This window comes from Callorhinchus milii, unplaced genomic scaffold (genome assembly GCF_018977255.1).
Source record: "Callorhinchus milii isolate IMCB2004 unplaced genomic scaffold, IMCB_Cmil_1.0 Scaffold6, whole genome shotgun sequence".
NCBI classification, from domain to species: Eukaryota; Metazoa; Chordata; class Chondrichthyes; order Chimaeriformes; family Callorhinchidae; genus Callorhinchus; species Callorhinchus milii.
Genome location: NW_024704747.1, coordinates 1,708,401 through 1,735,904, shown reverse-complemented (window position 1 = coordinate 1,735,904; position 27,504 = coordinate 1,708,401). Strand labels below are relative to the sequence as shown.

Genomic DNA, 27,504 nt, shown 5'->3' with positions numbered 1-27,504 from the left:
GAACTGAGAAGAGACGGATGATTAAGAAATGGCCAGCGACTGGGACGGAAGAAATAAAACTTGCCCTGGCCCTTAAATTACCAAAACCGCTCTTTGATTAACTCGCTCTCGTCTCAGGGTAATTCATAAACGGTACAGTTTCCCAGATTTTTTTAATACAAAAATCGTCTCTCTTGTGGCTATCACTAATTTACAATATGTGGCTCTCATAATGTGTGGCTGTCAGATCGTCACCTCTGGATTCCCGCCAATCACACAACCACAACTCACAGGTTTGTGTGTGTTAAAACAGGGAAGGCCACATGGCAGTGATCGCAACTTCTTCTGGACGAAAGAAAAACGAATCCACTTTTTACGGCGCTAATGATTCGAGGGACGGAACATCTATCAGGTTTGGGTTCAGACTGCGATGCCCAGCGAGTGATACTTCCAGACATCGCTATCTCAAATCGCCTTTCTGTACCGTCGTGAGGAACGCCGTTTGAAACAAAATGAAGGCCGAAAGTCTAAGACACAGCGATAACGATTAGCAGAATTCCTGAAGCTTATTGATTAGAGCGCTTGCCTCACAAGTGAGAGGACCCGGGTTTGATTCCCGGGCGGGGCGAAACCTTAGGTAAATTTCCTTTCTCCACACGCCAGTTTACCTTGCAGTAAGTAGGAACCCGGTTGTTAGTCGATTGGTGGATCCCTTAAAAAAAAACACAGTCACTCCACTTTACAGTATACTGTACGAAGCGCTTTGAGACGTCCCGAAGACGTGATAAGGCGCTGTATCAAAGGCAAGGATTATTATAGTTATACATTGTAATTCAAACGGAGCTTGCAGCCGTTGCTTATCAAGTCGTTCCCCCCCTCCCATCGTTTTGTCTGTTCACCCTCACGATTTACAAAGCAGTCTTCTTCGGAAGGGCAACACGGGAAAGTTGACCTCCACGGCAACGTTCACACTAGGATGTGGAATGCGTTATCTAGGGCAAGTGGCTGGTAAATCGGTCTCAATGGCGCCATTCATAAAAGGAAACTGAGAAACACTTGAAGAGTTAAGATAGGAGAGAGCAATGGAGCAAAAAGAGCAAAATAGGATTAGAGATATCTCCAGCGGCGGACGGGAGGTGAGGGATGGTGGCGAGCACAGTTTAGGCACGATAGCACTGAAGAGCTTCCTCCTGTGCTGAAATTTCCGTGTCACTCTGTGCAGCGTAAGATAAGTGATGGAAATTCTCCCGAAATGAGATTTGACGTCACTTAAATGGAACAGTGGAGCTGAGAACCAAAGACTGGTTGGCGCTTGATACCATTCAGCTGTTAACCAGCGCTCTCACCCCTCCACACTGTGGCACATCAACCAATGCTAAACTACTGGACCAGCTGATTGGTATATTTATATTTTAAGGCCGTTTGATGGGCTTTAAGATGAGGTATTTCATTTAGCGTTGAACAACGGAACTCTTTCTGATTTTTAACATCAAACACGCTCTGACAACAACAACAACAACATGCATTTTCTATAGCGGCCTTCAGGCCAGGCGGTGTCTCGGAGCACCTGGATGAGGTAGATCCAGCTTCCCTCCACTCTGCGCCAAAAGTACATCTTATGAATCTTAACTTCAGCCTCAGAAGAACACACCCTTCCCTCTCAGCGTGACGACAACAACTTGCATTTACACCGCGCCCTTCACGCAGGGCAGCATCTCGGAGCGCTTAACAGAGCCGGAGCCTGACGCCGAACTGGGCTTGGAGGGCGGGGGGGGGGGGAGGTGGAGGTGACCGGTCGAAGAGGCAGGGTTCAGCCGTGAACTCAAAGAGGGTAAGGAGGGGGTACAGCGGAGGGATTGGGGGAGAGAGTTCCAAAGCTTCGTGGCGTCGTGGCTGAAAGAGCGGGAGCTGACGGTTGAGCGGAGGGGACGAGGGACAAGCCTGACCTTGATGGTAGTTAGAGCGCTCGCCTCGCATGCGAGGTTCTCAACGGGTTCTCAACGACTCGATAAGGCGCTGTAGCAAATACAGGGAGGATTATTATTATTATTATTATTATTATTGTGAAGGGTAAAACTTGCATTTTTATACTGCCTTCACGTTGAAATATCTCGAGAGCACTTCACCAAAATCACAGTCAAATGTTGTGACCGCTTTATTGCCGGCAAAAGCTGCAATGACCACATTTTTTGTTAGTCGATCGCAACGTGGAAGTGAAATGATTGACTCCATCGTTTCAGTCATCATTGACCTTTGCCCTCTCCCCTCTTCCCTCCGCACCCCCACCGCCCCGGGGGTCTGTACGTTCCCAGTACATGTCAAACGCTGGACGTGGATTTATTCCAGGAATAAACTTGTAAAATGGCCGAGGGTCTTTTTTAACTGTGGTAAGTTTGGACTGTAAATCACAAGAATCTACAGTGGAGTCCTGTAGTGCAGCGGTTGGAGCACTCGCCTGACAAGCGAGAGGACCCGGGTTCGATTCCCAGGCGGGACAAAACCTTAGGCAAGTTTCCTTACTCCACACGCCTCTGTTTACCCAGCAGTAAGTAGGGACCCCAGTTGTTAGTCGATTGGCGTATCGCTTTCCAGGGGTAATAATCCATTCAAAATAACAATAATCATTATATGGTCACTCAGTCCACGACTGTTTGTGGGGCACTGCTGTGGGCAATTAGCCTGGTGTGTTTCACCCACAGTCAATTTACTTTGCAGTGAAGCACTTTTGAGACGTCTCGATAACATGTTAAGGCGTTATATCAAATGCAAGGATTAGTATCATTATATCACATCTTCGAGACGTCAAGATTTTAAAATGTACAAAAACTGTGATCCCTCAAGACGTAAATAATAATAATCCTTATATTCGCATCTCTTCGTCTCGGTTGACCTACGGAATTTTGACCTATTTTAACGCACGCAAAAAATAATCCAGATAAAAAAAAATATATACTTTCTCTCTCCCTCTCTAAGAAAAATCCTCCGAAAGCTGCGAAAGCTTTAAATTCTGGATAAAATTGTCGGGATTTTTTTTTATTCTGCAAAGATTTGCCTGAAGCCACAACAAATGCAAAGCCTGAAGGTCAATCTGGGCTTTAGTCAAGTACAAACTGGGAACAAGGTGAACCCAAGGCAGCCTGATGATGTCTGATTGTGGGACGCTGCTGTGCGCAATTGGCTGCCGCGTTTCGTCCACAAAATACACAGCCACTACATTTTACAGTATAATCTGTGAAGCTCTTTCGAGACGTCTCGGCAACATGGTGTCAAATGCAAGGATGATTATTATTGTATAAAATGCAAGGATTATTATTATTTTGAAGTTATATTCAGATGGACTTCACATCAAACCACTCTAATTCCCTTCGTAATTTTAGAAGCACAAATTGTTCCCCCAACCCTTCCACCACCACCACTGACTTTATGTTCCAATCACCAAATTCAGTTTGATTATAGGTTGCCGGACACAAGTAATAAGAACGTAAGAATTTGCGAGGCGAGAGAAGACCCAGGTCCTTCCAGTTCGCCTTCCACCATCCTGGCAGTCGCTTGACATCTCGTGTCCCAAACTATTTATTGTTTCGTACCTAACAGTAACAGTATAAAAATTGACTCAGAACTTAAAACTCCTACCACACACTCACTCACCTGTCCTGGATGTAGAGTCACAATGTGGGGCTTGGCGCGACCAAACTGAGGGAACATCTTGACGTCGGGGTTGACAACGTTAACTTTGCTAAACACGCTCGACTCTTCGTAAGGAATTCTAGTGGGATACAGGAAGGAGGTGTCTTCTGGAGGGAAGAGATGCCACCGTTTTCTGCAGATACACAAAACATTTCCAGATTTATGTCACTCTCCCGCAAGAAACCCGATTGTTTTATGACGCTGCAAATTATTCTCTGGTCAGTCTGTCTCCTTCGCCGAAGGCCTTCCACGGTACAAGTGTTTTACCGAGATGATAGAGGGTGTTGAGCAGATAGGAATGGAAGGAGCATTTAAGCGTGTGTGCCAAAAGCACAGTCAGGGTGATGTGTTTTAAAGAGGATTCTGAAGGTAGCAAAAGACAGCAAAGGTAAAGGATTTCAGGTGAGAGTTCCAGAGAGGAGGGGCGCATTGGCTAAAGGCTTGGCCACCAATAGTAGGGTGGAAGGAGTCAATAACGAGCATTAAACGTGATAGAACTTTAGACGTGGGTACGAGAATAGCTGTCTGTGTTTTGTGGGTGGAGTGGGGGGAGGCTAAACATCTTTAGGGCGTTCCTTTTCTCTCTTAATTCTGTGAATTTAAAATTTCACGCACAAAATACAAAGTCAATTCACTTTATAGTACATTCCGTGAAGCACTTTGAAAGGTCTCGAAGACGTGATAAGGAACTGTATCAAATGCAAGGATTATTATTATTAAAGTTGTGATATCCTCCCGAAGATATGACTTATGTAAGGCTGACTGTAGTGGGAAAGAGATTCAGTTTAAGTCAAAGAACCCGTTCTTGCAGAGATTCAGGAAACTGTTTCCATTCAATTGCCGGAATGCGTTGTTTCCTTCGAGACTTTGCACAGGAGATGTGTCTGGGGTAGTAGATGTGTTGAGAGTGGAAGGTTCCACATAGTAAGATATGTTCATTTGAACACCATGTGGTCAGATCTCCAAACTGATGGCTTTATGATTATAAAATCACTTAAGAGTTGTATAATAACAAGCATTCAGATTAGACACACAAGTCATTTCCGATCATGGTCTCTTTGACTAACAACCCCAGTGAATAAGGCAGCCTTCCCCCACAGCAGATATATTGCATCTGTCAACCAAGTTAAGACCCTACTGAATAAAGGGAATGATAGACGTCTCACATAATAGGTACATTCCAGATGTATCTTCCATTTTCTTTGGGGAAAATGGCCAAATCTGTCCTAGAGGGGGTGGGATTTGGATCATCCACTGTGCATCCACGCACAAACAAAACCAAAAAAAAATCCAAATGTGAAACAGATTCAGTGTCAGGGAGAATTCAAAGCTCTTGAGTAATTACTCAAACCCAACTGCTTGTACAGAAATCGCAGCAACCTAGTTAAACCGCAACGCAACTGAATTCTCAGTACTGAGCGCAAAATGTCTCCTCGTTTGCGAAAAGTTTGGGCTCCAACAGGTCAAAGAAAGTCCTTTTTAGAACAGCTCTCTGCTTGGCAGTAATAACTGCTAAATGGGGCACTTTCTATACATGTAGTCAAATGGGGTAACCATTCCTACTAACAGCCGTGAGGTGAATGACAAATTTATCTGGGGGATCATTGGCCAGGCAGCAATGTAGAGGGGAACCCTTTTCTAATAGTGTAATAGTGCGATCTTTAAAGTACACAACAACAAATTACATTTGTACAGCGCTTTTCATGTCAGGAGGACGTCCCAAGGTGCCGAAGGGAGAGACAGGACCTCTGTTTAACGTCTCATTTGAAAAACGGCACCTTCCACGACGCAGCACTCCCTCAGCACTGCACTGAAACATCAAGTTAGACGACCTGAGCCTACAGTCACTACACTTTACAGTATATTCTGTGAAGCGCTTTGAGACGTCTCCTCAACGACGTGATAAGGCGCTATGTCAAATGCAAGGATTACTATTATTATTACAACAGTGTTCATCTAACAACTGAGGCTAAACTGGCACTAAAAGGAAGCAGTGCTAACCCGAGTCCACCAATTAATTTAATGCAGAACTTCGGAGAATCAACAATAACCTTCGTGGGAAAGGAAGAATAAAGTATTTTCTGAAGTGAGCCATCTCTACGTTTCATAACAAAAGGGGCCTTTGGAGGCCATGATCCTCAAGTCTAACGCTTGACAGACACCTTCATTGAGAATGAGATCGATAAGGAATCTGCCTCTGCCATATTTGACATGAAAAATATTAAATATACCGCCAGATTCCACCAGCTAAATTGATTCCAGTGTGATTCATTGATTTAATTTTTTTTTAAATGGCAGAATATATAATGATCCTTCCTCGGGAGAACATAATGACAACTTTCAACGCAAAGAGAGTGGAACATTTTAATTACACTGAGCTCAAGAATAACATGGTTCAGAGAATCTGCTATTTTCATTGTCAAGTTTTATTCCGATTGATTTTAAAAGGTCCAACAAACAAGTAATTTAACAAAGCTAAGGATGCGCAGGTTAAAGTGAAATCAATTCAGAATCTAAGTTCAGTTAATAACACATGACCTTTTTTTTCCCTCAAGTCTCGATCTTTTAATCTTACAATATGTAATTAAATTAAAACACACGCTGTTTAGAACATGTGCAAAGGTCAAGTTAAAATGTTTGATGTTTTTAGTAGGTCTCGACGCTAGAATGAATGCTTCCACACAATATTTTCTCTGTGCATTTTTGAAGGAAGTCTGTCTGCGTTCGATGACTCCTTCCATAATCCTTGTGTTTGATAAAGCGCCTTATCTCATAAGAACGTAAGAACATAAGAACATAAGTAATGCGAGCCAAAAAAAAAACAAGGTCCATCCAGTCGGCCTTCCACCTTCCTAGCAGTCGCATGCACTATGTTCTATGTCCCATCGTGTTATTTCCTAAAAGAGAACTATCGAATCCATGTATGAAGGAGTCAACATTTCCTGCTTCGACCGTCACCCTAGGGAGCCTGTTCCGTAGGTTTACTATTTTGTCACTGAAACTTTGCAAAGCTCTTCACAGGACATACTGTACAGTGCGGAGTCCTGTAGCAAAGTGGTTGGAGAACTCGCCTCGCAAGCGAGAGGACCCGGGTTCGATTCCCGGCCGGGCAGCATGTTTTCTTACTCCACGCACGTCTGTTTACCCAGCAGTAAGTAGAAACCCGGTTGTTAGTCGATTAGTAGATCGCTTTTCCTTGGGACGTCCTCCCGATGTGAAAGGCACTACACAAATCTTGTTGTTGTTGTCGTAATAATTTGATCACTCAATCCACACCTGTTTGTGGGACACTGCCGTGCGGGATTGGCTGCCACGATTCGCCCGCAAAATACACAGTCGCTTCACGTTAACGGTGCATTGTGTGAAGCGCTCTGAGACGTCTCAACGACGTAATATCAACTGGAAGGATTATTATTATTAATACTAAAGTGGATTGGCTGTGTATTCTGCGGGAGAAACACGCTTGCTGCTGCTCCCTTGATCGAGACAGTGGTCTGGCAAATCAATCCCAGGCCTGTGATGCCACTGCTCTCTGAATGCCCTTCATACCTCATTGACATTCCAAGTGCATCTCTGCGTTTTCAAGAAGGTGCTCACTCCTGCCGTTCAAACCAAGTGGTGTTTTCTTTAAACTGTGTGGCGATTTCAGTGGCAGAGAGGAGAAAAGAAAGGGTCTGATGCCAATCTCACTGTTATTGCATCTTGCCCACCCCCACCCCACCCCCCCCCACCGGTCGCATACACTTTGGAGCAGATTTTGAAGGGCTGCATTTTGCGATTGAAATTCTTTGCACGTCGTTCGAAAATGGGGATTTATTTAAAAACAACACCACAGACACACACACGAACGCGCGCGCGCGCGCACACGCACAGGTGCAGTCATACTCATTCAGCACATCGAATTCAAGTGGGAACTCGGAACGGAATGACCTCACCAAACAAAGTCCACATTCACAATGTTTACAACGCCCTCGCCGCGTACTGCACATTTGCTCGGTCTTTTTCAGCCACTTGGGTCCCATTCGGCACAGTGACTGACGGATCAAAGAACTTTGATTCACACTTCGAATTCAATTTCTCCCTTCCGCCCCCTCCAGTGAGTAATCTCGCTCCAGTCCACCATCAATTTAAACATTAAGATTTTTATGAGTATAATAGGAAGGTGTGATTAACGCATTGTTGGCACTGGACACAGAACTATAAGCTGACACGGTTCTACAAACTGGACACGTCATGAGTGGAGCTACCTGGTTTACGCTGTTCTGGGTTGGGGAAAAATTACACAGGTCTACATATTTCAAAGGCAGGCAAGGTAAATAGACGTGGGACAAGGTTGGGGAGATTCAGTCACACGTCTACTTAGTATCATAGAACATACAGAAGGAGGCAATTTGGCTCATCGAATCTGTGCTGATGGAGCTCCCTTTGAAACCATCTGCGCTAACTCCATCGTGCCTATGATTGTTGCTGGTTCCTGAGGCCCGAAACGCTGGAACTCTCTCCCTCAATCCCTCTGCCTTGTTCCCTCCCCTCCTTCCCCATCTTCAGGTCGAGCCTGAAGACCTTCCTCTTCGATCGTGCTTACGGTCACCTCCCCCCGACTCAGCTCCGCCACTGGCAAGCGCTCTGGGACGCTACCCTGCACGAGGGGCGCTATATAAATGCAAATTGTTGTTGTTCTCCCTTAATCCCGTTCTTTCCCCTGCTCTTTGCCCCAATAAGTCTGCGTTGGTGCTAGCTCCCCCCACTGGAACTATCCCGTTCCTTTAATCCCATTGCCTTATCCTTTTCCCACATCCTTCATTATTATTTCCCCCTCACATATTTATCCAATTCCCTTCCAAGCACTTGCTAATGAATGGCCTCAGCTTCTCACAGCCATACCTGGTAATGTATTCCACATTCTAACAACCTTCTGTGAGTAAAATAGAAGCGAACCTCCCTCCCTCCCTCTCTCCTAGCCCACCCCTCATTTTTCTTGTGGTTTTAGCACGGATCCAACATCAGCGTGAAGTTTACCCTATTGCTGATCTAATTAAAACTGTCTCCAATTCACAATGTTTAATTCACCCAATTTGTATTGTGTATTTGTATCTTGGACCTGATCCAGTGTTGATTTTTCACTGTAAACAGATTAAATCACAAGCAATGTGATTTAATGCGTGCCCACACTCCATTGGGAATTAAACCACACTAGGCGCCATAAAGATGACAAGTTCTTGGTTTTAGTCACTTCTTTCAGGGGAGAGAGGGCGGAGGGGGGGTGTGGGGGTGGTGATCAGTCCTCATCATCTGCCCAAGTGCCAAACACGGAGCAGGCCTGGCAGAGGCAGTTCAACAGCCTTCTCAGTCAGAGGTGGAGTCCTGTAGTGCAGTGGTTAGCAGCTCGCCTCACAAGCGAGAGGACCCGGGTTTGATTCTCCGGGGGGGGGGGGGGGGGGGGGGTGAAACCTTAGGCATGTTTCCTTACTCCGCACGCCTAGCAGTAAGTAGGAATCCTCTTATCAGTCTATTGTCAGATTGCTTTCCGCAGGTAATAATCCCTTCAAAAAACATGAATAAAAAAAAATTGATAAAAATATGGTCACTCAATGACTCCATGACTGTGTGTAGGACACAGATATACACCCAAAGGATATACAGTCAGTTCACTTTACAGTATATGCTGCGAAGCCCTTCGAGACGTCTCAACGACGTGATAAGGCACTGTATCAAATGCAAGGAGTATTATTACTATAAAATGGATGACATTCATCATGGAAGGGGAAGGGGATATCTGAAATAAGGAGGAAACTTAGGAGGGTAAGAAAGAAAATTAATTTAAAAGAAAGATTTGCCTGGGTACCTTCCTTGCACCTGTAACACAAGGTTACATCCATAACAGTCCAGATGACAGGGAGTGCTTGCTCCTTCACTTCCAATCCACAATGTGCTGTCTCTTCCATCTCTTCCAGGAAACCCAAAGTCAGACCACATTAAGTCCTGTTAATGAAAACACACGTTACATTTCTTATTACTTATCTTCTCCTCCCATCACCTCCTTGCCCCAGTAAGAAGGAAAAGAATCGTTGCATTTGATATAGCGCCTTATCACACCGTTGAGATGTCTCAAAGCGCTTCGCGGAATGTCCTGCAAAGCGAATTGGCTATACTTTGTGGCAGCCAATTGCGCACAGCAGTAGTTGGGGTTGGCAGGTCCTCCGATTTTCTTCTCTTCGTCTTCTCTTGAAATATCTACAAAACTCGTAAACAACTAGTTCCAATAGGAACCTCACAGATGGCATAGACAGGGGACATCTTCATTCTATCAGCTGGGCTGGACGAAAGCCCGATGTGAGTGAAGTAACAGTGCAGAAACCCAATACACCACCCAGTCCCCAAAGAAATAAACAACAGGACGCAACTCCAGGTCTCAATGATCCCAAGCTGAATCGCATCGTCTATTCACTGCTTTTTGCTCAACAAACCATTCGGCCTCCCATGACCGTTTGGCCCTCTGGTGACAATTTTGCTCTCTGGTGATTATTCGGTTCCAGGCATCGCCGAACGACACACGTTTTGCCAGAAGCAGCTTGTCGCTTTCATTATCCACGGACTGAAGATGTTGGAGAGTTTCCCATCAACAAGTCAGCCTCGAGGGAAATTAAACACACCAATTTGTTAGGTGCAATAATGCTGATGTCATGTAGGAGTGATCAGAGCGCAAATGCAATATCCGTGTTGCTGCCAACAGCATGAGATCACGTATCGCTAGGCCTTTTAATATCCTTATAACGTCTAACAGATGCTCAGTGCGTTCAAGCAAGTTTGAAGCAAAACACAAAAAATTTAACTTGTTGCTCGCACCGATCCTCTCTTCCCAACACCAGGCTCCTTGAAAATAATAATAATAATCTTGGGCGTATCAACCAGTGACACACCCTACCCTGGATCTGTGGAGCCCTGCAGTGTAGTGTTTGGAGCTCTCGCCTCGCAAGCGAGAGGACCTGGGTTCAATTCCCGGGCAGAGCAAAACCTTGGGCAAGTTTCCTTACTCCACACACACTGTTTAAGTAAGTAGGAACCCGGTTGTTAGACGATCGGTGGATCGCTTTTCCTGGGGATAATAATCCCTTCAAAAACAAAAGAGAAAATTTGGTCACCCAATCCACGACTGTTTGTGGGGACCCCGCTGTGCGCAATTGGCTGCCGCGTTTCGCCCGCAAAATATACAGTCACTACACTGTACATTTATTCTGTGAAGAGCTTTGAGACGTCTCGAAGACATGATAAGGAGCTGCATTGAATGAAAGGATTATTATTATTATTCTTAAAAGGACAAGTGAATATTTGCGGGGATAAAATATTAAATTGTTCGGTTAATCTCTGGGGTGTCCAGCAGTGTCACTCTGTGCTCGAAGGCACAAGGATGTACAAGTCCTGCACAACAGGACAGAGCAGGCTAAAGAGCAGTAGTGTAGTAATGTGCAAATTATTATTATTATTTTGGCAGAGCACCAAGAATATCTCTCATTGGAGCATCCCTTCCCGTATATTCACACAAATAAAAACTGCAAATCCTTTCGCTTCGAAACCGAACTCCAGCTAATAAATCATGTTAATTTGCTTTCAAACCTTTGATATTTCTGGCACGTTCGTGGGATACAATGAGCGTGATAATCCCTTTTGTGTAGCTAAAAGGCACTTTTGACATAAATATACGATCTGCCAGAACGCTGCCGTCTGCAATGCCAAATTAAAATTTACAGCCGACGGAACCTGTGAAGCCATACGACAGCAGTGTAATTTGCCACATTAGCAACAAAAAGTGAGGCATTTCAGTTATAATAGTAACAGTAATAATCCTTGTCTTTGATACGGCGCCTTATCAAGTCGTTGAGACTTCTCAAAGTGCTTCACGGAATACGCTGTAAAGTGGATTGTGTGGCAAAACGCAGCGCAGAAATTTGTCAAAGAGGCTGTGTATTTTGAATCGCTTGACAATTTGTCCCAAATTGCATGCAGGACTGAATATTACAAGGAAGTCAGTCGTTCCTCGGAGGAACTCAGCTTAAAACTTTGGTGATGGAATTTACCTCGGGACACAAACATATCTCCGGTCTCTAATGAAACCTCCGACAACATCAGGATGTTGAAGTGACTGGGACGTAATAGCCAAAACATTTACTGACCTTTAACTCAATGCCATTGCATCAGTTGCTTTATTATTTATACAATCCATGTTTGTGGTTGTTTGTGGGACATTGCTGTCCACAATTGACTCCCACATATCGCTCACAAAACACTTTACTATATATTCTGTGAAGCGCTTTGAGACGTCTCGACGACGTGATAAGGCGCTATATCAAATGCAAGTATTATTATATATCATAGATCATGGGCCCCGAAGAAATGGCCCCAAAGATTCTTAACTTGAGCAACTATACAAAATAAAAGTCCTGTAGGTTTCTTCACCCCTAAAATGCTGTTGGCTATTTTTTTCCTTCTCTCTTCTAACAATAACAATTGGTATTTACACCGTGTCTCTCACTCAGGGTAGCGTCCCAGAGCGCTTGACAGTGGCGGAGCACGGCACTGAGCCGGAACGGTCGAAGAGGAAGGTCTTCAGACGTAACCTGAAGATGGGGAAGGAAGGGGCAAGGCGAAGGGATAGAGGAAGAGAGTTCCAGAGTTTCTAGCTCACAAACGTTGAGTCGAGTAAGCAATGAACTTAGATTTCTAACATGAATTAATTTGAATTTGAAGCGACGTGAAAGCAGGATAACTCGTAGTAAAACAAGACTCTTTTTTGCAGGGGAGCAGAGTGCCCTGAATCTCAAGGCAGATGGGATCCAAATGAGTCACTCAATCATAAAAAGAGATGATGATCTGGAAATAAATAGATCAATAGATCACACTCGGATGAAGATTTAACATCTCATCAACCTCTCCCTTCTGGCTCATGTACCTTCCAGCCTTCCGAGGAGGCTGTTACATTGGCTGAAGGCACTGCATATGTCGTGATGTGCACTTGATGTGATCGCTAATGTCACTGCCTTCAGTGCGAGGCTGCTGCAGGTTTAATTGAGAACGTGATTGCAAGGTCAATGTTGCAATGCAACAGAACAATCTGTGTTCATTAACCCCGGTAAGAGAATTATTTTTGGGTCAGCCGGGTGTCTGACACACGCGGAAACCCATCACCGTTGCTTAAGAATCTCCAAACCAAACTGAGAATTCCATGTCTCCCACCTGGACTTGGAAATCTCAGAGATAGATTGTTGGAATGAAATGCGCTCTCTCGCTCTCTCTCTCTCTCTCTCCCTGGAGGGACGCAGCCCCCTTACCTAATTCCGGAAAGTATTAGGCGCAGGTTGGCAAGAGCCAAGGCTTGGGGGGAGCCCAGTGTGTGCGTTGGGGGTAACTGCTGGAGTCTAACCGGCTAAAACCATAAAACTTGGCCATCGATAGCGCTGTCTGGCCAACTTTCCCGCTGCTTGTCCAGCTAAAACCACCCTACCGGTTAGGGCTTTGTCTTGCAGAATTAACAGGAGCCGAGTGGGAGGATTCCCTGTCTCCCAGTGACTGGTCTGGTCTGCTAAGAGAAATCAGCTGTGTAAGAGAAATTACCTTCACCCCACAACCTCCACTTTGGCTTCGCATCTTTTACAACTCTCGTCAAAATGAAATTCAGAATCTCCTGCTACGATATGTTGACTTTGCCAGCTGGAAACGGGGGTAATATAGCACACGGATTTATTACTACTTTATAAGAAGCCGTGACCATTACTGAGTTGCATTATAGCAGAGTTATTGGAAACAGCTATGGCAACCCTTTTCTTGCAAAGGGAGAAAAAAGCATTAACCACCAGCAATGACTGACATTTATTCAGTGTCTGTCACTTGAGTAAATGTTCCAAAGTGCTTTTACTGGATGAACATTTTTTTGAAATATGAAATACCTTGAAAAAATCTCTTTTGCTGGCAGGTAATTTCAGGACATGTGTCAGCCTGGGACAGTGGTAGCACTCTCGCCTTTGAGGCAGAAAGTTGTGAGTTCAAGCCCACCCGTCGGGACTTGGAATCACATAGTCTAGGCTGACGCTCCAATAGAGCGCTGGGGGGGATGTTGCATGTCTGAGCTGCCGTCCTTCTGACAAGACGTTAAAATGGACTTACTGCAATTAGCTAGTTAGCGTGTCAAAACCCGCTACCTACACTCGACTGGCTCTGACCTCCTGCTTGTCCCTCGTGCCCTCCGCTCCACTATTGGTGGCCGCACATTCAGCCACTACGTCCCGAAACTCCGGAACACTCTTCCTCTAGCCCTCCACCTTGCCCCCCCCTTCCCCATCTTCAGATCGCGCCCGAAGACCTTCCTCTTCGACCGTGCCTTTCGTCAGCTCCCCATCCCTCCAGCTCGGCATCGTGCTCCCTGTGGCACTGGCCCTAAATAAATGCAAGTTGTTGTGAAACAGAGAATGAAACTGTTATTGCAAGGTAAAAATAAACCGGTGTCTCTGGTTACCTGAAAGAGCTCAGCCTTATCTTCAAGCAGCCTGGCGATGTACTTGTAATCAGCATAAGCCCAGTACTGAGCTCGAGGAAAATTGCTGAACTGTTCTGGCAGGACATTCGATCCTCCGTGAACCCAGACTAGAAACTCCTCCAGAGTAGCTTTCACGTACTCACACTGGGTTTCGAACTGAGGCACTAGGAAAAGACAGATTGTTTGAAGAGTTATGATCAAAATTCACGCTGAGAGAAGATGTACTGTAACGTTTCATAATATTCCTTGCATTGATATAGCGCCTTATCACGTCGTTGAGACGTCTCAAAGCGCTTCACCGAATATACTAAAGTGGAGTGATTGTATATTTTGTGGGCACAGCAGCGTCCCACAAACAATCGTGGATTGAGTGACCAAATTTTTTTTTAAGGGATCATTATCCCCAGAAAGCAATCCGCCAATCGACTAACAACCAGGTTCCTACTTACTGCTGGGTAAGCACAGCCGTGAAACCTGCCTAAGGTGTCGCTCTGTCCAGGAAACCTTTTCTTTCATTTTCACCCAAAGGGTAATGGAAATCTGGAACTCCCTCCCCCAAAAGGCTGTGGGTTATGGCTGGATCCATTCACATTGTCCAGATTGAGGTGGATAGATGTTTGTTGGTCAGGATATCAAGGGGTATGTGGAAAAGGCGGGTAATTGGGAGTTGAGGTAGAGAGCAGCCATGATTTCATAGAATGGCGGAACAGGCTCGAGGGGCTGAATGGCCTGTTCCTATGTTCCTGAGTTCTATGATTTCATCATTATGTTCCCATTCACTTTAAGATGAACGTACTGAGGCCCAATCTTTTCCAAGCTAATTACTTTCCATGGACTCAACAAATATTATTTTAAAGGCGCAGCTCAGTATGGAGAGAACCCCCAAAAAAGAGTCTCCGTGTGTCAGAAGGCTGACAAACACACGAGATGCAGTGCAGTTTTACTGCAACTAGATGGCTCTTGCCTGCTTTGCAAATCCCTGCGCCTGTGGAGAGAAGAAGAATTACTCAAAATTCCTCAATTTGCTTACGTTAGCCACAATGTAGTTATGGATGGAATGGTTGGCTTACACGTCAACTAAATGTTCGTCACCACTCCTGACATTCCCATCTATCAAATGCTACTGAAAAGATAAATACAAGAGAGGAGGGGATGGGGAGGAGAAGTGAGAAAGCCAAGTAGGGTTTGCAAGGAAAACCCAAGTGAATAACAGAATAGTACAACAGTGTAAATTCTGAACAAGGAGTAACTGGTGTGCTGTTTGTGTGGAACAATAACGGAGACTTGCGACTGGGATCTATCTCTCGTCTCTCAAGGTGGTGAGGAGATCCCAGCAAAGGAAGAACTTACATTCTTATCACAGTGAAATTTCTTAAATTGCTTCATAGTATTACTTTCCTGTGCAGTTCAAAAATCACATCCAGAGGACAGCAAAGCTATCGTATTCCGGCACTGCCTCAGTACCACAGTGGATTGCTTGCCTAGATTATGAGCTCAAATCCAGGCACGGGGATATGGGACCCACACCCTTCTAACTCAAAGACAAGAATGCTGCCAATTAAACTAAAATGATCCAAGTATTTCTTTATCCACGACTCATTGCGGTGCGCCGCTTGTGCGCAATTGGCTGCCGAATTCGCCCTCAAAATACACAGTCAATTCACTTTCCAGTATATTCTGTGAAGCGCTTTGAGACGTCTTAACCACGTGCTAAGGCGCGACGTCAAATGCAAGGGATTAATAATTCATTAAATGATTAGAGTAAGGATAAGCAGTTTGAAAAGAAACAGGCTATCCTAAAAAGAGTTACTGACGATGCAATCTGACACTGGGGTAGAGGCTTCAAAGGTTTATTAGGTGCCAGCTCAGGCTGTGCTATAGCAGTGACCCACTTGCAGTTATGAAAAGGAACGTCAGAATTATGGTACGCATCATTAGACTGGGAAAATGAGCAACCGTGCAAAAACATCCCCTTGTGGATACTACGTTGACATAAAAGATTTTTGGAACCCGTTCAAAAAGCAATCTGCATGTCACAAAAGAAGACAGTACAAAGTCATGTTCATTTAAAGCACCCAACGTCAAACTCTTATGCCGTAAAAGTCTTTTTCACATTGATTTACGGTGTGAAGATGCTCACACTAAGTACCTTTTAAAGGGAAAATCAGTCTCCGAGGAAGTTGATCAGACTGTGCCAAAGTCGTGTGATAACCCAGCATTGCTTGGGTAACACGTTCTCAAATGCGAGCGAATCCGTATTCCTGAAATATATGGTGTCTAATTAATTATACGGTCTATAATTAATTATTTACTGTTCTATCACCTTCTCCTGGTGAAACATCAGCATTCACTATAGATCTACCTCCCAAAAGACACTAATTTATTACCCTTCCCGAAAGAGAAAGTAAACGCTCCTGCATAGACCTAGAAAAGGACATTCAGTCCATTGTGCTCATTTCTATCACCATAAATAATAATAATAATCCTCGCATTTCATAAAACGCCTTATAACGTCGTTGAGACGTCCCAAAGTGCTTCACATAATATACTGTTAAGTGAATTAACTGCATATGCTGTGGGCGAAACACAGTGGTGATAAATCCACTCTATTGCATAGGAAAACTTTCTGCAAAGGCGCCTTATCCCCCAGATTGAACTTATCTGTACTATACACTCCCAGATGCTTATCCACTTTGAACACGACGATAGTTTCAACCGCTTTTGTTGGGCAATTGTTCCACCCAAACGTCGTTCTATTGGGAGCTGAGGGCAGGGGTGGAAAGGGGAGAAATCTAATCTCACTTGAGATCTTAAACCTGACATTTATATTTTCTTCAATGAAAAAGGTTGGAACACCACTCAAGACTTTGAGCTCCACAATTACTGCTCTCCGATGAACCAGCTCGTAATACATCAATACTCTTTTGAAGCTGTGGTTTCCGAAACTGCAATATTATATTGTGGAGTCCTGCAGCGTAGTGGTCAGAGCACTCGCCTCACAAGCGAAGGAACCTGGGTTCGGTTGTCAGGGTGGAACGTTAGGCAAGTTTCCTTACTCTACACACCTCTGTTTACCTGGCAGTAAGTAGGAACCGGGTTGTAAATCAATTGGCGGATTACTTTCCGGGGGTAATAAAATGATAGATACACAACTGTTTATGGAACACTGCTGTGCGCAATTGGCTGACGCGTTTCGCCCACAAAATATACAGTCAATCCACATTACAGTATATTCCATAAAGCGATTTGAGACGTCTCAACGACGTGATAAGGCATTATATCAAGGATTATTATTATTATTATTAAGGTCCAAATGTGGCCTCACCAATGTTTGGTACAAAACAAGTCAAATCCTCTCAAGGTGCCAACTCAAATTTGATAAGCTTTGTTGATAACAAGACCAGAATAAGCTCCTTTGACTTATTGTCAAAGGCTCTCGAGAAGGAAACTCAAATCCGTTAAGCTTAGGTGAACCTTCATTGAATGATCAATAATCACCTTCAGTTCCTTTTGCACCTCCTGCTATTGAGCACCCTCATCATAAATCTCTGGGTAGGCACAGTCCTGTATTAGTTTAGTGGTTAAAGCACTCGCCTCGCAAGCGAGAGGACCTGGGTTTGATTCCCTGGCAAGTTGAAACCTTAGACAAGTTCCCTTACTCCACACACCTGTTTACCCGGCAGTAAGTAGGAACCAGGTTGTTAATCGACTGGCGGATCACATCTCCAGGAGTAATTATCCCTTAAAAAATGTGTGGTCACTGCGGTGCGCACTTAGCTGCCACGTTTCGCCATAAAGTATACAGTCGATTCATTTTACGGTATATTCTGTGAAGTGCTCTCGAAGACATGATAAGGCGCTATATCAAATGCAAGGATTACTATTATCTTTCCAAGTATTTTCATATCACATGTGAAGCACTTTTTTTTAAAAAAGAAACACGTTTACATGATGCAAAGTAATCAATGAGAAGGTACTTATGATTGATTTAATTTATTCATAGGCCTTCCTTTGCTTTTAGGACAGCAAAGCATTAAATAAGATTATTCTAGGCTCTGACCTTGACGAGAGGCCAATGTTAATCAAAGCTAATCTGAAATCAGATCAGTCGTTTGATCAGAATTTACCATAAAATTTTAATAAAGGACGTAAAATGCTCTGAAGATAGCTTTTGTTGATGAGACGTAACTAATTTACAGGAAAGGGCTTTGTCCCATACAATGTCTAATTTGATTTAGAGAACTAAATCCCTTTACACTAATGCAGAACACTAAACCATTCCTGAATTGTGCTTTGGCATCAATTCACATACTTGTTATTTTTCCACAAGAACAGATTAAAAACATTGTCTGAGGAAGCACATCAGTAACAAGAAAACAAATATGTTCTGCATAATCCGGTGATAACTAAGAATCAAACAGCACTTGAAGAGGCGAGAAAGGATTTAAGAGCCCACAGGGATCAGTATCTTCAATTCCATGTCTTATTTGTCTTGCAGCTTTCAAATAAATCCTGTAGTGTAGAGGTTGGAGCTGTCGCCTTGCAAGCGAGAGGACCCGGGTTTGATTCCCGGGCGAGTTTTCTTACTCCACACTCCTCTGCTTACCCAGCAGTATGTAGGAGCCTGGTTGTTAGTCGGTTGGCGGATCACTTTCCGGAGGTAATAATCCCCTCAAAAAAATAATAATAATTCGGTCACTCAATCCACGACTGTTTGCAGGACGCTGCTGTCCACAATTAACTGCCGCGTTTCGCCCACAAAATATACAGTCAATTCACTTGATAGTATATTCTATGAAACGCTTTGAGACATCCCAACAACTTTCTAAGGTGCTATATCAAATGCGAGGAATATTATTATTATTATTATTATTATTTGGCCCAACCAATCTGTGCTGATGTTTATCTTCCATGTAAGCCTCCACCCATCGTACCCCACTCCACCCCCACCAGCCCCAGATCCTTCTATTCTCCCTCAATCATCTATCCATGAAGTTTCCTCTTAAATGCAGCACTTTTACCCACAGGACTGTCAGAAACATGGTTAAAGCACTCCATCATACGAACTCGAATGTTTTTTCCCGAAACTAATAAAGCACGTTGGCTGGACCATTATTAATCATTTTGTCAGATTGGATTGAGCTCAAAATATTACGATAAAATAAGCCTTATAATTCCCTCGGTCTTTCCTTTTCCAATGCTTGATCCACCTCCTGTGCATTCGCCTCTCTCCAGCTGACACCGACAAATAAGACTACAAACATTGCCATAATTAAAACAAACATTGATGTTTGACTCAGTTAATAGGAACCACACTTGGTTGGAGGGGAGAGGAAGGAGAGGCAATAATAATAATAATATTGCTGGCATTTGATATAGCGCCTTATCACGTCTTCAAGACGTTTCAAAGCGCATCACAGAATAGACTGTAAAGTGTAGTGACTGAATATTTTGTGGGCGAAAATAAGGGGACTGGTGAAACACCATGCAGTGGCCCCATTGATTAGCTCTTGCATATATGGTCCATTGCTGATACCCGCTTGTTAGTCAATTGGCGGACGCTTTCCGGAGGTAGTAACCCCGCCAAAAAAATAAATAAATAATAATTTGGTCACTCAATCCACGATTGTTTGCATTGTGTGCAATTGGCTGTCACGTTTCGCCCACAAAATATACAGTGAATTCACTTCACAGACTTTGACCATGCCTTCAGTCACCCTCCTACGCCCACCCTCCCTGCCCTCAACCCCTCCAGCTCGGGTCCAAATCCCTGATCGTCCAGCGACGTGAAAGGCTCTGTGTAAACATAATTTGTTGCTGTTGTTACCGGGTCAAAAGGAGCATTGGTTAAATCTCCCCTCTATGCTAGAAACATACTTTAACTCCAACCTCAGAAGTCCTTTCCCTCCCCCTATGTTCCAGTATACGGTATTTTCTTTCCCTTTTTCAAACGGAGCTCAACTCAGAGGGGTTCCTTCTCTGAGTGGGATTGCTAGATTACTGGATTAAGTTGTCAATTGCTGCTGAGTTTTGGATGGCAGGTTGCCTGCTGAATGACACTCACAAAAGAATTGATTCCAGGCTGCCCGATAAATGCTGATGTGAGAGCACTATCCCACCCTTTGTATTGACTTGAGCTGACTTCAAATCCATGTGATGGAGTTAGGAGGACATCGTATTAACCCAATTCTGCAGTGTAGTGGTTAGAGCACTCGACTCGCAAGCGAGAGGACCCGGGTTTGATTTCCCCGCAGGGCGAAACCTGAGGCAAATTTCCTTACTCCGCACACATACACACACACACCTCTGTTTCCCAGCAGTAAGCAGTAACCCGGTTGTTAGTCGATTGGCGGTTCGCTTTCCTGGGGTAACGATCCTTTAAAAAAATAATAATAATTTGGTCACTCAATCCACAACTGTTTGTGGGGACACTGCTGTGCGCAATTGGCTGCCGCGTTTCACCCACAAAATATACAGTCAGTTCACTTCATAGTGTATTCTGTGAGATGTCTCGACAACGTTTTAAGGCACTGTATCAAATCCTTTCCTCCTTTTGACAAATTTGCTCTTCCTTCATCTTGTGTAAGTTTGGGGGGAGGTATGAGAGAGTAGAACTCAACCATCAGAATGTATACTTAAAAGGGAAGTGATTTACAGTACTAGTAAGTAATTGTGTTGCCCAATTCTCCACGCGGTCTCAGTGTCAAGCACGAAAATAAATTCAAATGGCATCAGTTTACAATTACACGGAACTTGTTAAATTTTGCCTACAGGCATTGAAGAGGAAAAATGCATTACTGAAAAATCTGCTTTTTAAGTGTATCTTAATCTTCATTGTAATGTACTTTTAAGTATAACTGCTTTGCTACAATGCCCATGATTTTCTTCCGTGCTGAAAAGTAAACGATGACTACTTTTCGCACGCACAAAATCCAGGGGCCATTTTGCAGTGATCAGGTGTACAACAAGCGCCGAAGGCAGATTCGCATAGGTTGACTGTATGCAAAGACGGTGTGGAGTAAGCAGCAGGAACTAAATTTATTGCACCAATGCAATTTCGGTTAATGGGATGAAGGGAACCCAAATTGAAGTGCGGGGGCGAAAACAAAAAAAGCGGCAAATTAAAGAGATTACCCATCCACATTTTATTCCTCTCTTGGGCTCATTCATTGACCCAGCTAAGCGTAAATTGCAGAGGAAAATGCTTTTTGGTCAATTTCTTCCGAGGGCTACTACCACTATTATGGCCGCTAATTGTTTTATCTTTTCAGAGAACACTCGCAAACACTTAGATGGGCCAAATGGCCTGTTTCTAACCCGTAATGGTCTTTGATCAAGTGGTCCGAGTGGTTTCATCACCCCTCCCCGCCCCATAATTTAGAAAACCTATGGTTCTATTTCAATCTGATTAGTTCTTCTGTTCTATGCAAGCTTGTGCGTCAGCCTGGCTCAGCGGGCGCGCTCCAGCCTCTGAGTCAGAAGGTTGTGCGCTCAAGCCCCCATTTCGGGACTTGCACTCACATCTAAGATGACACTTCAATGCAGTGACGGGGTGGGTGTTGGATTGTCGAAGGTGCTGTCCTTCCGATGAGATATTGAACCAAGCTCCCGTCTGCCTGTTCAGGCGGATGCTATAGGGCAAAGGCCCCGCGGCACAATTTGCAAAGAGAAGGGAGTTTCTTCCTCCCAGTGTCCTGGCCAACAATCCCCCGTATAGAATGGGTCACTCGATCCACGGCTGTTTGCGGGGACGCTGCTGTGCGCAATTGGCTGCCGCGTTTCGCGCACAAACTACACAGTCAATCCACTTTACAGTGTGTTCTGTGAAGCGCTTTGAGACGTCTCAAAGGCGTGTTGAGGTGCTATATCAACTGCAAGGATTATTATTACTATTATCATTATAGAAAGTTCAAACATAACAAACAAAAAAAGGGATAGTGAAGTTACCTTTGTTCAGTTTCCTTCGACCAATCCTGAATTCTATTGGTTTTCCATCGAGGATCTCTGAAAGACGCTGTACGTCCCACTGGCGTGCTGGCCAATCTGAAACCATGTTACAGAACACTGCGGGCTTCTGCAAAGATTCCACGATATTCCTCGCCTCTTCGGGCTTAAAAGGTTTTGTGTCTGCAGTTGGGGAACAATCATAAGTAAGTTACACGGCCCCAATCAATCGGGCAGTGATAACGTATGCAATTCACCGTCGTAAAATGAATTCCCTCAGCACCCATTGCAAAATCATTTCCCGCACCTCCTGTAGGATCTCAGCTCTAACCCGTGTTGTTTCTAGACTCAGGTTTGTCCATGTGTCCAGACACTAAAAGGTGCCAAATTGGCTGCCGCGTTTCGCCCACAAATACACAGTCAATTCACGTTAAGTAGATTCTGTGAAGCGCTTTGAGACTTCTAGAAGACGTAAAAAGCGCTGTATTAAATGGAAGGATTATTATATTCCGTGAAGCGTTTTGGGATGTCCTCACCTTTGATTTCAAGATCCTCATCCTCACCTACAAGGCCATTCACGGCCTCGCTCCCTCCTACCTCTCCAACCTACTATCCCCCTACCAACCTGCCCGTACCCTCCGTTCCTCTGGCTCCGGTCTGCTCCACATCCCCCGCCCCAACCGCCCTACTATCGGTGGTCGGGCCTTCAGCCTCTCAGCCCCGAGGCTCTGGAACTCTATCCCCCAGTGCCTTCGCCGCTTCCTCCCTTTCCTCCTTCAAGGCCGGTCTCAAAACCTTTCTCTTTGGCCGTGCCTTCAGCTCCCCTCTCGACTCTCTTCCTCCTCCTCGCTCCCTCCCTTCCCTCCCCTCACCCTGACCATTTCCCCCCTCCTCGGGTCCTGACCCAACTGTGCAGAGCCTTGGGACGTCCTCCTGACGTGAAAGGCGCTCTATAAATGGAATCTTGTTGTTGTTGTTGTTGTTGTTGTCTCAACGACATGATAAGGAGCTACACCGCCGATTTGGATTATTGTTATATCATTATTGACTATACTTTGTGGGCGAACATATGTTAAGCTCTGCAAAGATGCAGCTTCACAGCCTGAAATAATTAGCGAAACACTAAATCAGTTGGCGCAGACAACATTTTACATTTTTTGTAGCGCCTCTCGTGTCGGGAGGACACCTCGGGGAGCTTCGCGCCACTGACTGCGAGCTCAGGCTGGGGAGGAGAGGAGAGGAGGGGAGGGGAGGGTTCGCTGAAACCGGGCTCAAAACGTTTTATCTTTTAGCGGGTATTGAAGGTGGTGGCGATGGATGGAGCAGGGATTCTAGGAAGGGGTTCTGGAGAGCAGAGACCGGATGGCTGATGGGCTTGCTCACTTCTAATAATAATAATAACCCTCGCATTTGATATAGCGCTCTTCACCTCGGGAGGACGTCCCGGAGCGCTTCACAGAACATACGCTGCAAAGTGAATGGACTGTATATTTTGTGGGCGAAGGCGGCGGCCCAATTGCGCACAGCGGTGTCCCGCAAACAGCGGTGGATTGGAAGTGACCAATTTATGATTGGTTTGGGGTTTGGGAGGGATTGTTATTAGGGCGTAGGGCTTACGATGGGGCGGAGGGAGTGTGCGGAAGGCTGGTGTTGGCTAAGCGGAGGGGCCGAGCTCGCTGTCAGGACCGCGCTGTGTTTTCTTTTAGCCAAATGGACTATTGGGGTATGTAGACTCGAGCCTCTGCCTCCTCTGCGCACCGACCCCGACTGTGCCATTCTACAGTCTGGAGGGCGGGTGGTGGGGGGGGGGGGGAGGGGGGGAGTGGGGGGAGTGGGAGCGATGGGGATGGAGGGCTCTCATTGTATTAGTTTGTGGGGTTTGGTCATTAATTATCACCTTAGGCTTTAGGGAGGGGGGGGGTGGTCTCAGGGGTCTGAGAGGAGGGGGTGTGGTGTGAGTGAGGGGGGGGGGGGGGAGTCTGAGAGGGGGCGTGGCTGAGGAGCGAGGCTGAAGAGCGAGGGGCGTGGTCTGAGGAGAGAGGGGGCGTGGTCTGAGGAGAGGGGGCGTGGTCTGAGGATAGAGGGGGCGTGGTCTGAGGGCGGGGGTGTGGTCTGAGGAGAGGGGGTGTGGTCTGAGGAGAGAGGGGGCGTGGCTGAGGAGAGGGGTGTGTGGTCTGAGAGTGGGTGTGGTCTGAGAGCGGGGGCGTGGTCTGAGGAGAGGGGGCGTGGTCTGAGGAGAGGGGGTGTGGTCTGAGAGGGGGGTGTGGTCTGAGGAGAGTGGGGTTGTGGTCTGAGAGGGGGCGTGGATGAGGAGGGGGCGTGGTCTGATGAGAGAGGGGTGTGGTCTGAGGAGAGAGGGGTGTGGTCTGAGGAGAGGGGGTGTGGTCTGAGGAGAGAGAAGTGTGGTCTGAGGAGAGGGGTGTGGTCTGAGGAGAGTGGGGGTGTGGTCTGAGAGGGGGGGTGTGGTCTGAGGAGGGGGCGTGGATGAGGAGAGAGGAGGCGTGGTCTGAGAGCGAGGGCGTGGCTGAGAGCGGGGGCGTGGCTGAGGAGAGCGGGGGCGTGGTCTGAGGAGAGCGGGGGCGTGGTCTGAGGAGAGAGGGGCGTGTGGTCTGAGGAGGGGGCGTGGCTGAGGAGAGAGGGGGGCGTGGTCTGAGGAGGGCGGGTCCCCTCCCGCGCACGCGCGCAGCCGACAGCGCGAGCGGGCGCCGAGCCAACCCGAGGCCGAGGCCTTCTCCTTCTCGGCGCAGAGGCCCCTCGCTCGCGTGAAGAAAAAAAAACCCTCTCAGTAAAATACATATATATGTGTGTGTGTAAAAAAATACCAATTAAAATACTCGTTTTAAAGTCGGGCAAAAAAAAAACCAAAAACAACAATAATAATAAGAAGAAGAAGCCGCGGAGTACACACACGCGCGCGCTGACCTCGCTTCGTCCCCCCCGCCGCCATCGCTCCCGTCTCCAGGGCGACCGGCCGCGCCCGGAAGTAGCCCGAGGACCCGCCCAAAGTAGCCCCAAAACGATAGCCCAATGACGCGCTGGATCGCCACGCCCCCCCCCCCCCCCACTTCAAGACTGAAGTGGATGATGATGATGATGATAGTAATAATAGTAATATAACAGTGATAGTAATAATGATGATAATAATTATAATGATAATAACAGTAATAACAGTAATAGTAATGATAATTAAAATGATAATAGTCATGGTGACAGTAATAGTAATAATAATGTTAATAAATATAATGATAATGGTAATGACAGTAATAGTAAATAATTATAATAATAGTAATGATGACAGTATAGTAATAATAATGTTAATAATTATAATGATAATAATAGTAATGACAGTAATAGTAATAATTATAATGACAATAGTAATGATGACAGTAATAGTAATAATAATGTTAATAATTATAATAGTAATAGTAATAATGTTAATAATAATAATAATAGTAATGACAGTAATAGTAGTAATAATGAGAATGATAATAATAGTAATGATAACAGTAACAGTAATAATAATAGTAATAATGATGATAATAGTAATAATAATAATAGTAACAATAATAATCCTTACATTCCATACAGCACCTTATCACGTCTTCAAGACATCTCAAAGCTCGTTGTAGAATACACTGTAAAGTGGATCGACCGTACATTTTGTGGGCGATGTGACAGTCAATTGCGCACAGCGACGTCCCACAAACAGCTGTGGATTCAGTGACCAAATTATTAATTTTATTTCAAGGGATTATTACCCTCCGGAAAAGCGATCCGCCACTGGCAACCGGGTTCCTACTTACGGCTAGGGAAACAGAGGCGTGCGTGTGGAGTAAGGAAACTTGCCTGAGGTTTTGCCCAAGTCCTCTAGTTTGCGAGGCGAGCGCTCTGACCGCTACACTGCAAGATTCCACAATTGTGGAAACACAAGGAAACCGGATTCGTTTGAAAATACGCAGCTTGATGTTGTATTGGGAAGACAGGAGGGTGGATGCTCCGGAAGGATGAGATCAAAATGGGCCGAGGGACATTCCTCATCCAAACCAATCTTGTGATCGGAAAGCATAACAGGCACATATGCTCGCACAGCTTTGGTGCAAGTCCACAGATAATTTAAAATGAAGTATATTTTAATATTAAATTTAGCACACTGGTAAATCAAAGGAACATTGCTCTGGGGGGAACAGTTCAGCATAAGCTTCAACACTATGAGATATTGGGCGTTATCATTGGGATTTGCACATTTACACTGATCAAACTCCACATGCATCGAAATTGGTCCAAATTTGTAACCAGCTCCTTTTGACCTGTTTCTTTGACCCAGAACGAACCCGGTTAGTTTAAAACCAGCAAAACAGGGGTTAAATATTTGTCCAATACATTTCTCGCTTGTCAGTGTAAACATTAACTGATATTTTCAAAGTGGTACTAAATTCATTACCTAATGCAAGCATTGTCGATACACATCAAGGTAGAACGATTTATGAAAAGCCAAACTGCTGACTTTTGTCATCTTGCGTAACCACATGTCCGAAGGGAAAGCGCTTTTGCATAATTTGCTGTCATTGACAGTTTATCTTTACATAATTCACAGTTCCCAAGTAGTTTGATTAATTCATTCCACTTAAAGTGGCAATAAGGCTTAAGTTTATCTTAAATTAATTTGATTTAAAGTGACACTACATTCAAGCAATTTCTTACTTTCGTTTTAAGGGGAGTTGAGGCAGTCTTGCTTTATTTTGCCGGTGGTGAATCTGTGTTTCCATCATAAACTCCGAGCTTGTGAAAATATCATCTGACGTTAAGAAAGTGCTAATGAACAAAACGGAGACAAAAATGACTCCTGGACAATAATCCTTGCATTTGATGTAGCACCTCATCATGTAATCGAGACGTCTCAAAATACTTCACAGAATATAAAGTGGAGTGGCTGTTTATGTTGTGGGCGAAATGCAGCAGTCATGGATTGAGTGACTAAATTATTATTATTTTACTATTTTTATTACGACCCTGACATCTGGAACTTAGTGCCTCTATCCCTCTACCTCGCCCCCCTTTTATTTGTTAGGTAAGGATACAACAAATTGATTGACATAGCACCCTTCTTGCAGGTTTTTTTTTTGGTCGGTCTAATACATGGAGAAGCTAATTGCCCTCTGGGTTAAGAAAACTACCTGGTATCTGTTCTGAAATTGTCCTTCATCTGAAACAATCTAGTGTAGAATGGTCAGAGAATGCTGTGTTCCAGGCCTTCACCCCGACAGATTGGCTAAATAACAGCTGTTTCACAAGTTATTCCCATGAGTGATGCCATGTCAAAGCCTTCAAGTAAGTGAAATGCCAATAACTGGTTTCTCCGTAACTTT

At 44.9% G+C, this 27,504-nt stretch overlaps 1 protein-coding gene across 1 annotated transcript in view; it reads right to left on the bottom strand.

Moving 5' to 3' along the window:
- The window catches only part of hspbap1 (hspb associated protein 1), a 36,111-nt gene extending 10,999 nt beyond the window's left edge, over window positions 1-25,112 (bottom strand). Inside the window, 5 exon segments of the mRNA XM_042336468.1 lie at window positions 3,628-3,799; window positions 9,512-9,648; window positions 14,174-14,358; window positions 22,142-22,321; window positions 25,061-25,112. Coding sequence (XP_042192402.1) covers window positions 3,628-3,799; window positions 9,512-9,648; window positions 14,174-14,358; window positions 22,142-22,321; window positions 25,061-25,085 — 699 coding nt within the window. The 5' untranslated portion in view covers window positions 25,086-25,112.
- Between the last annotated feature and the right edge of the window lie 2,392 nt (window positions 25,113-27,504).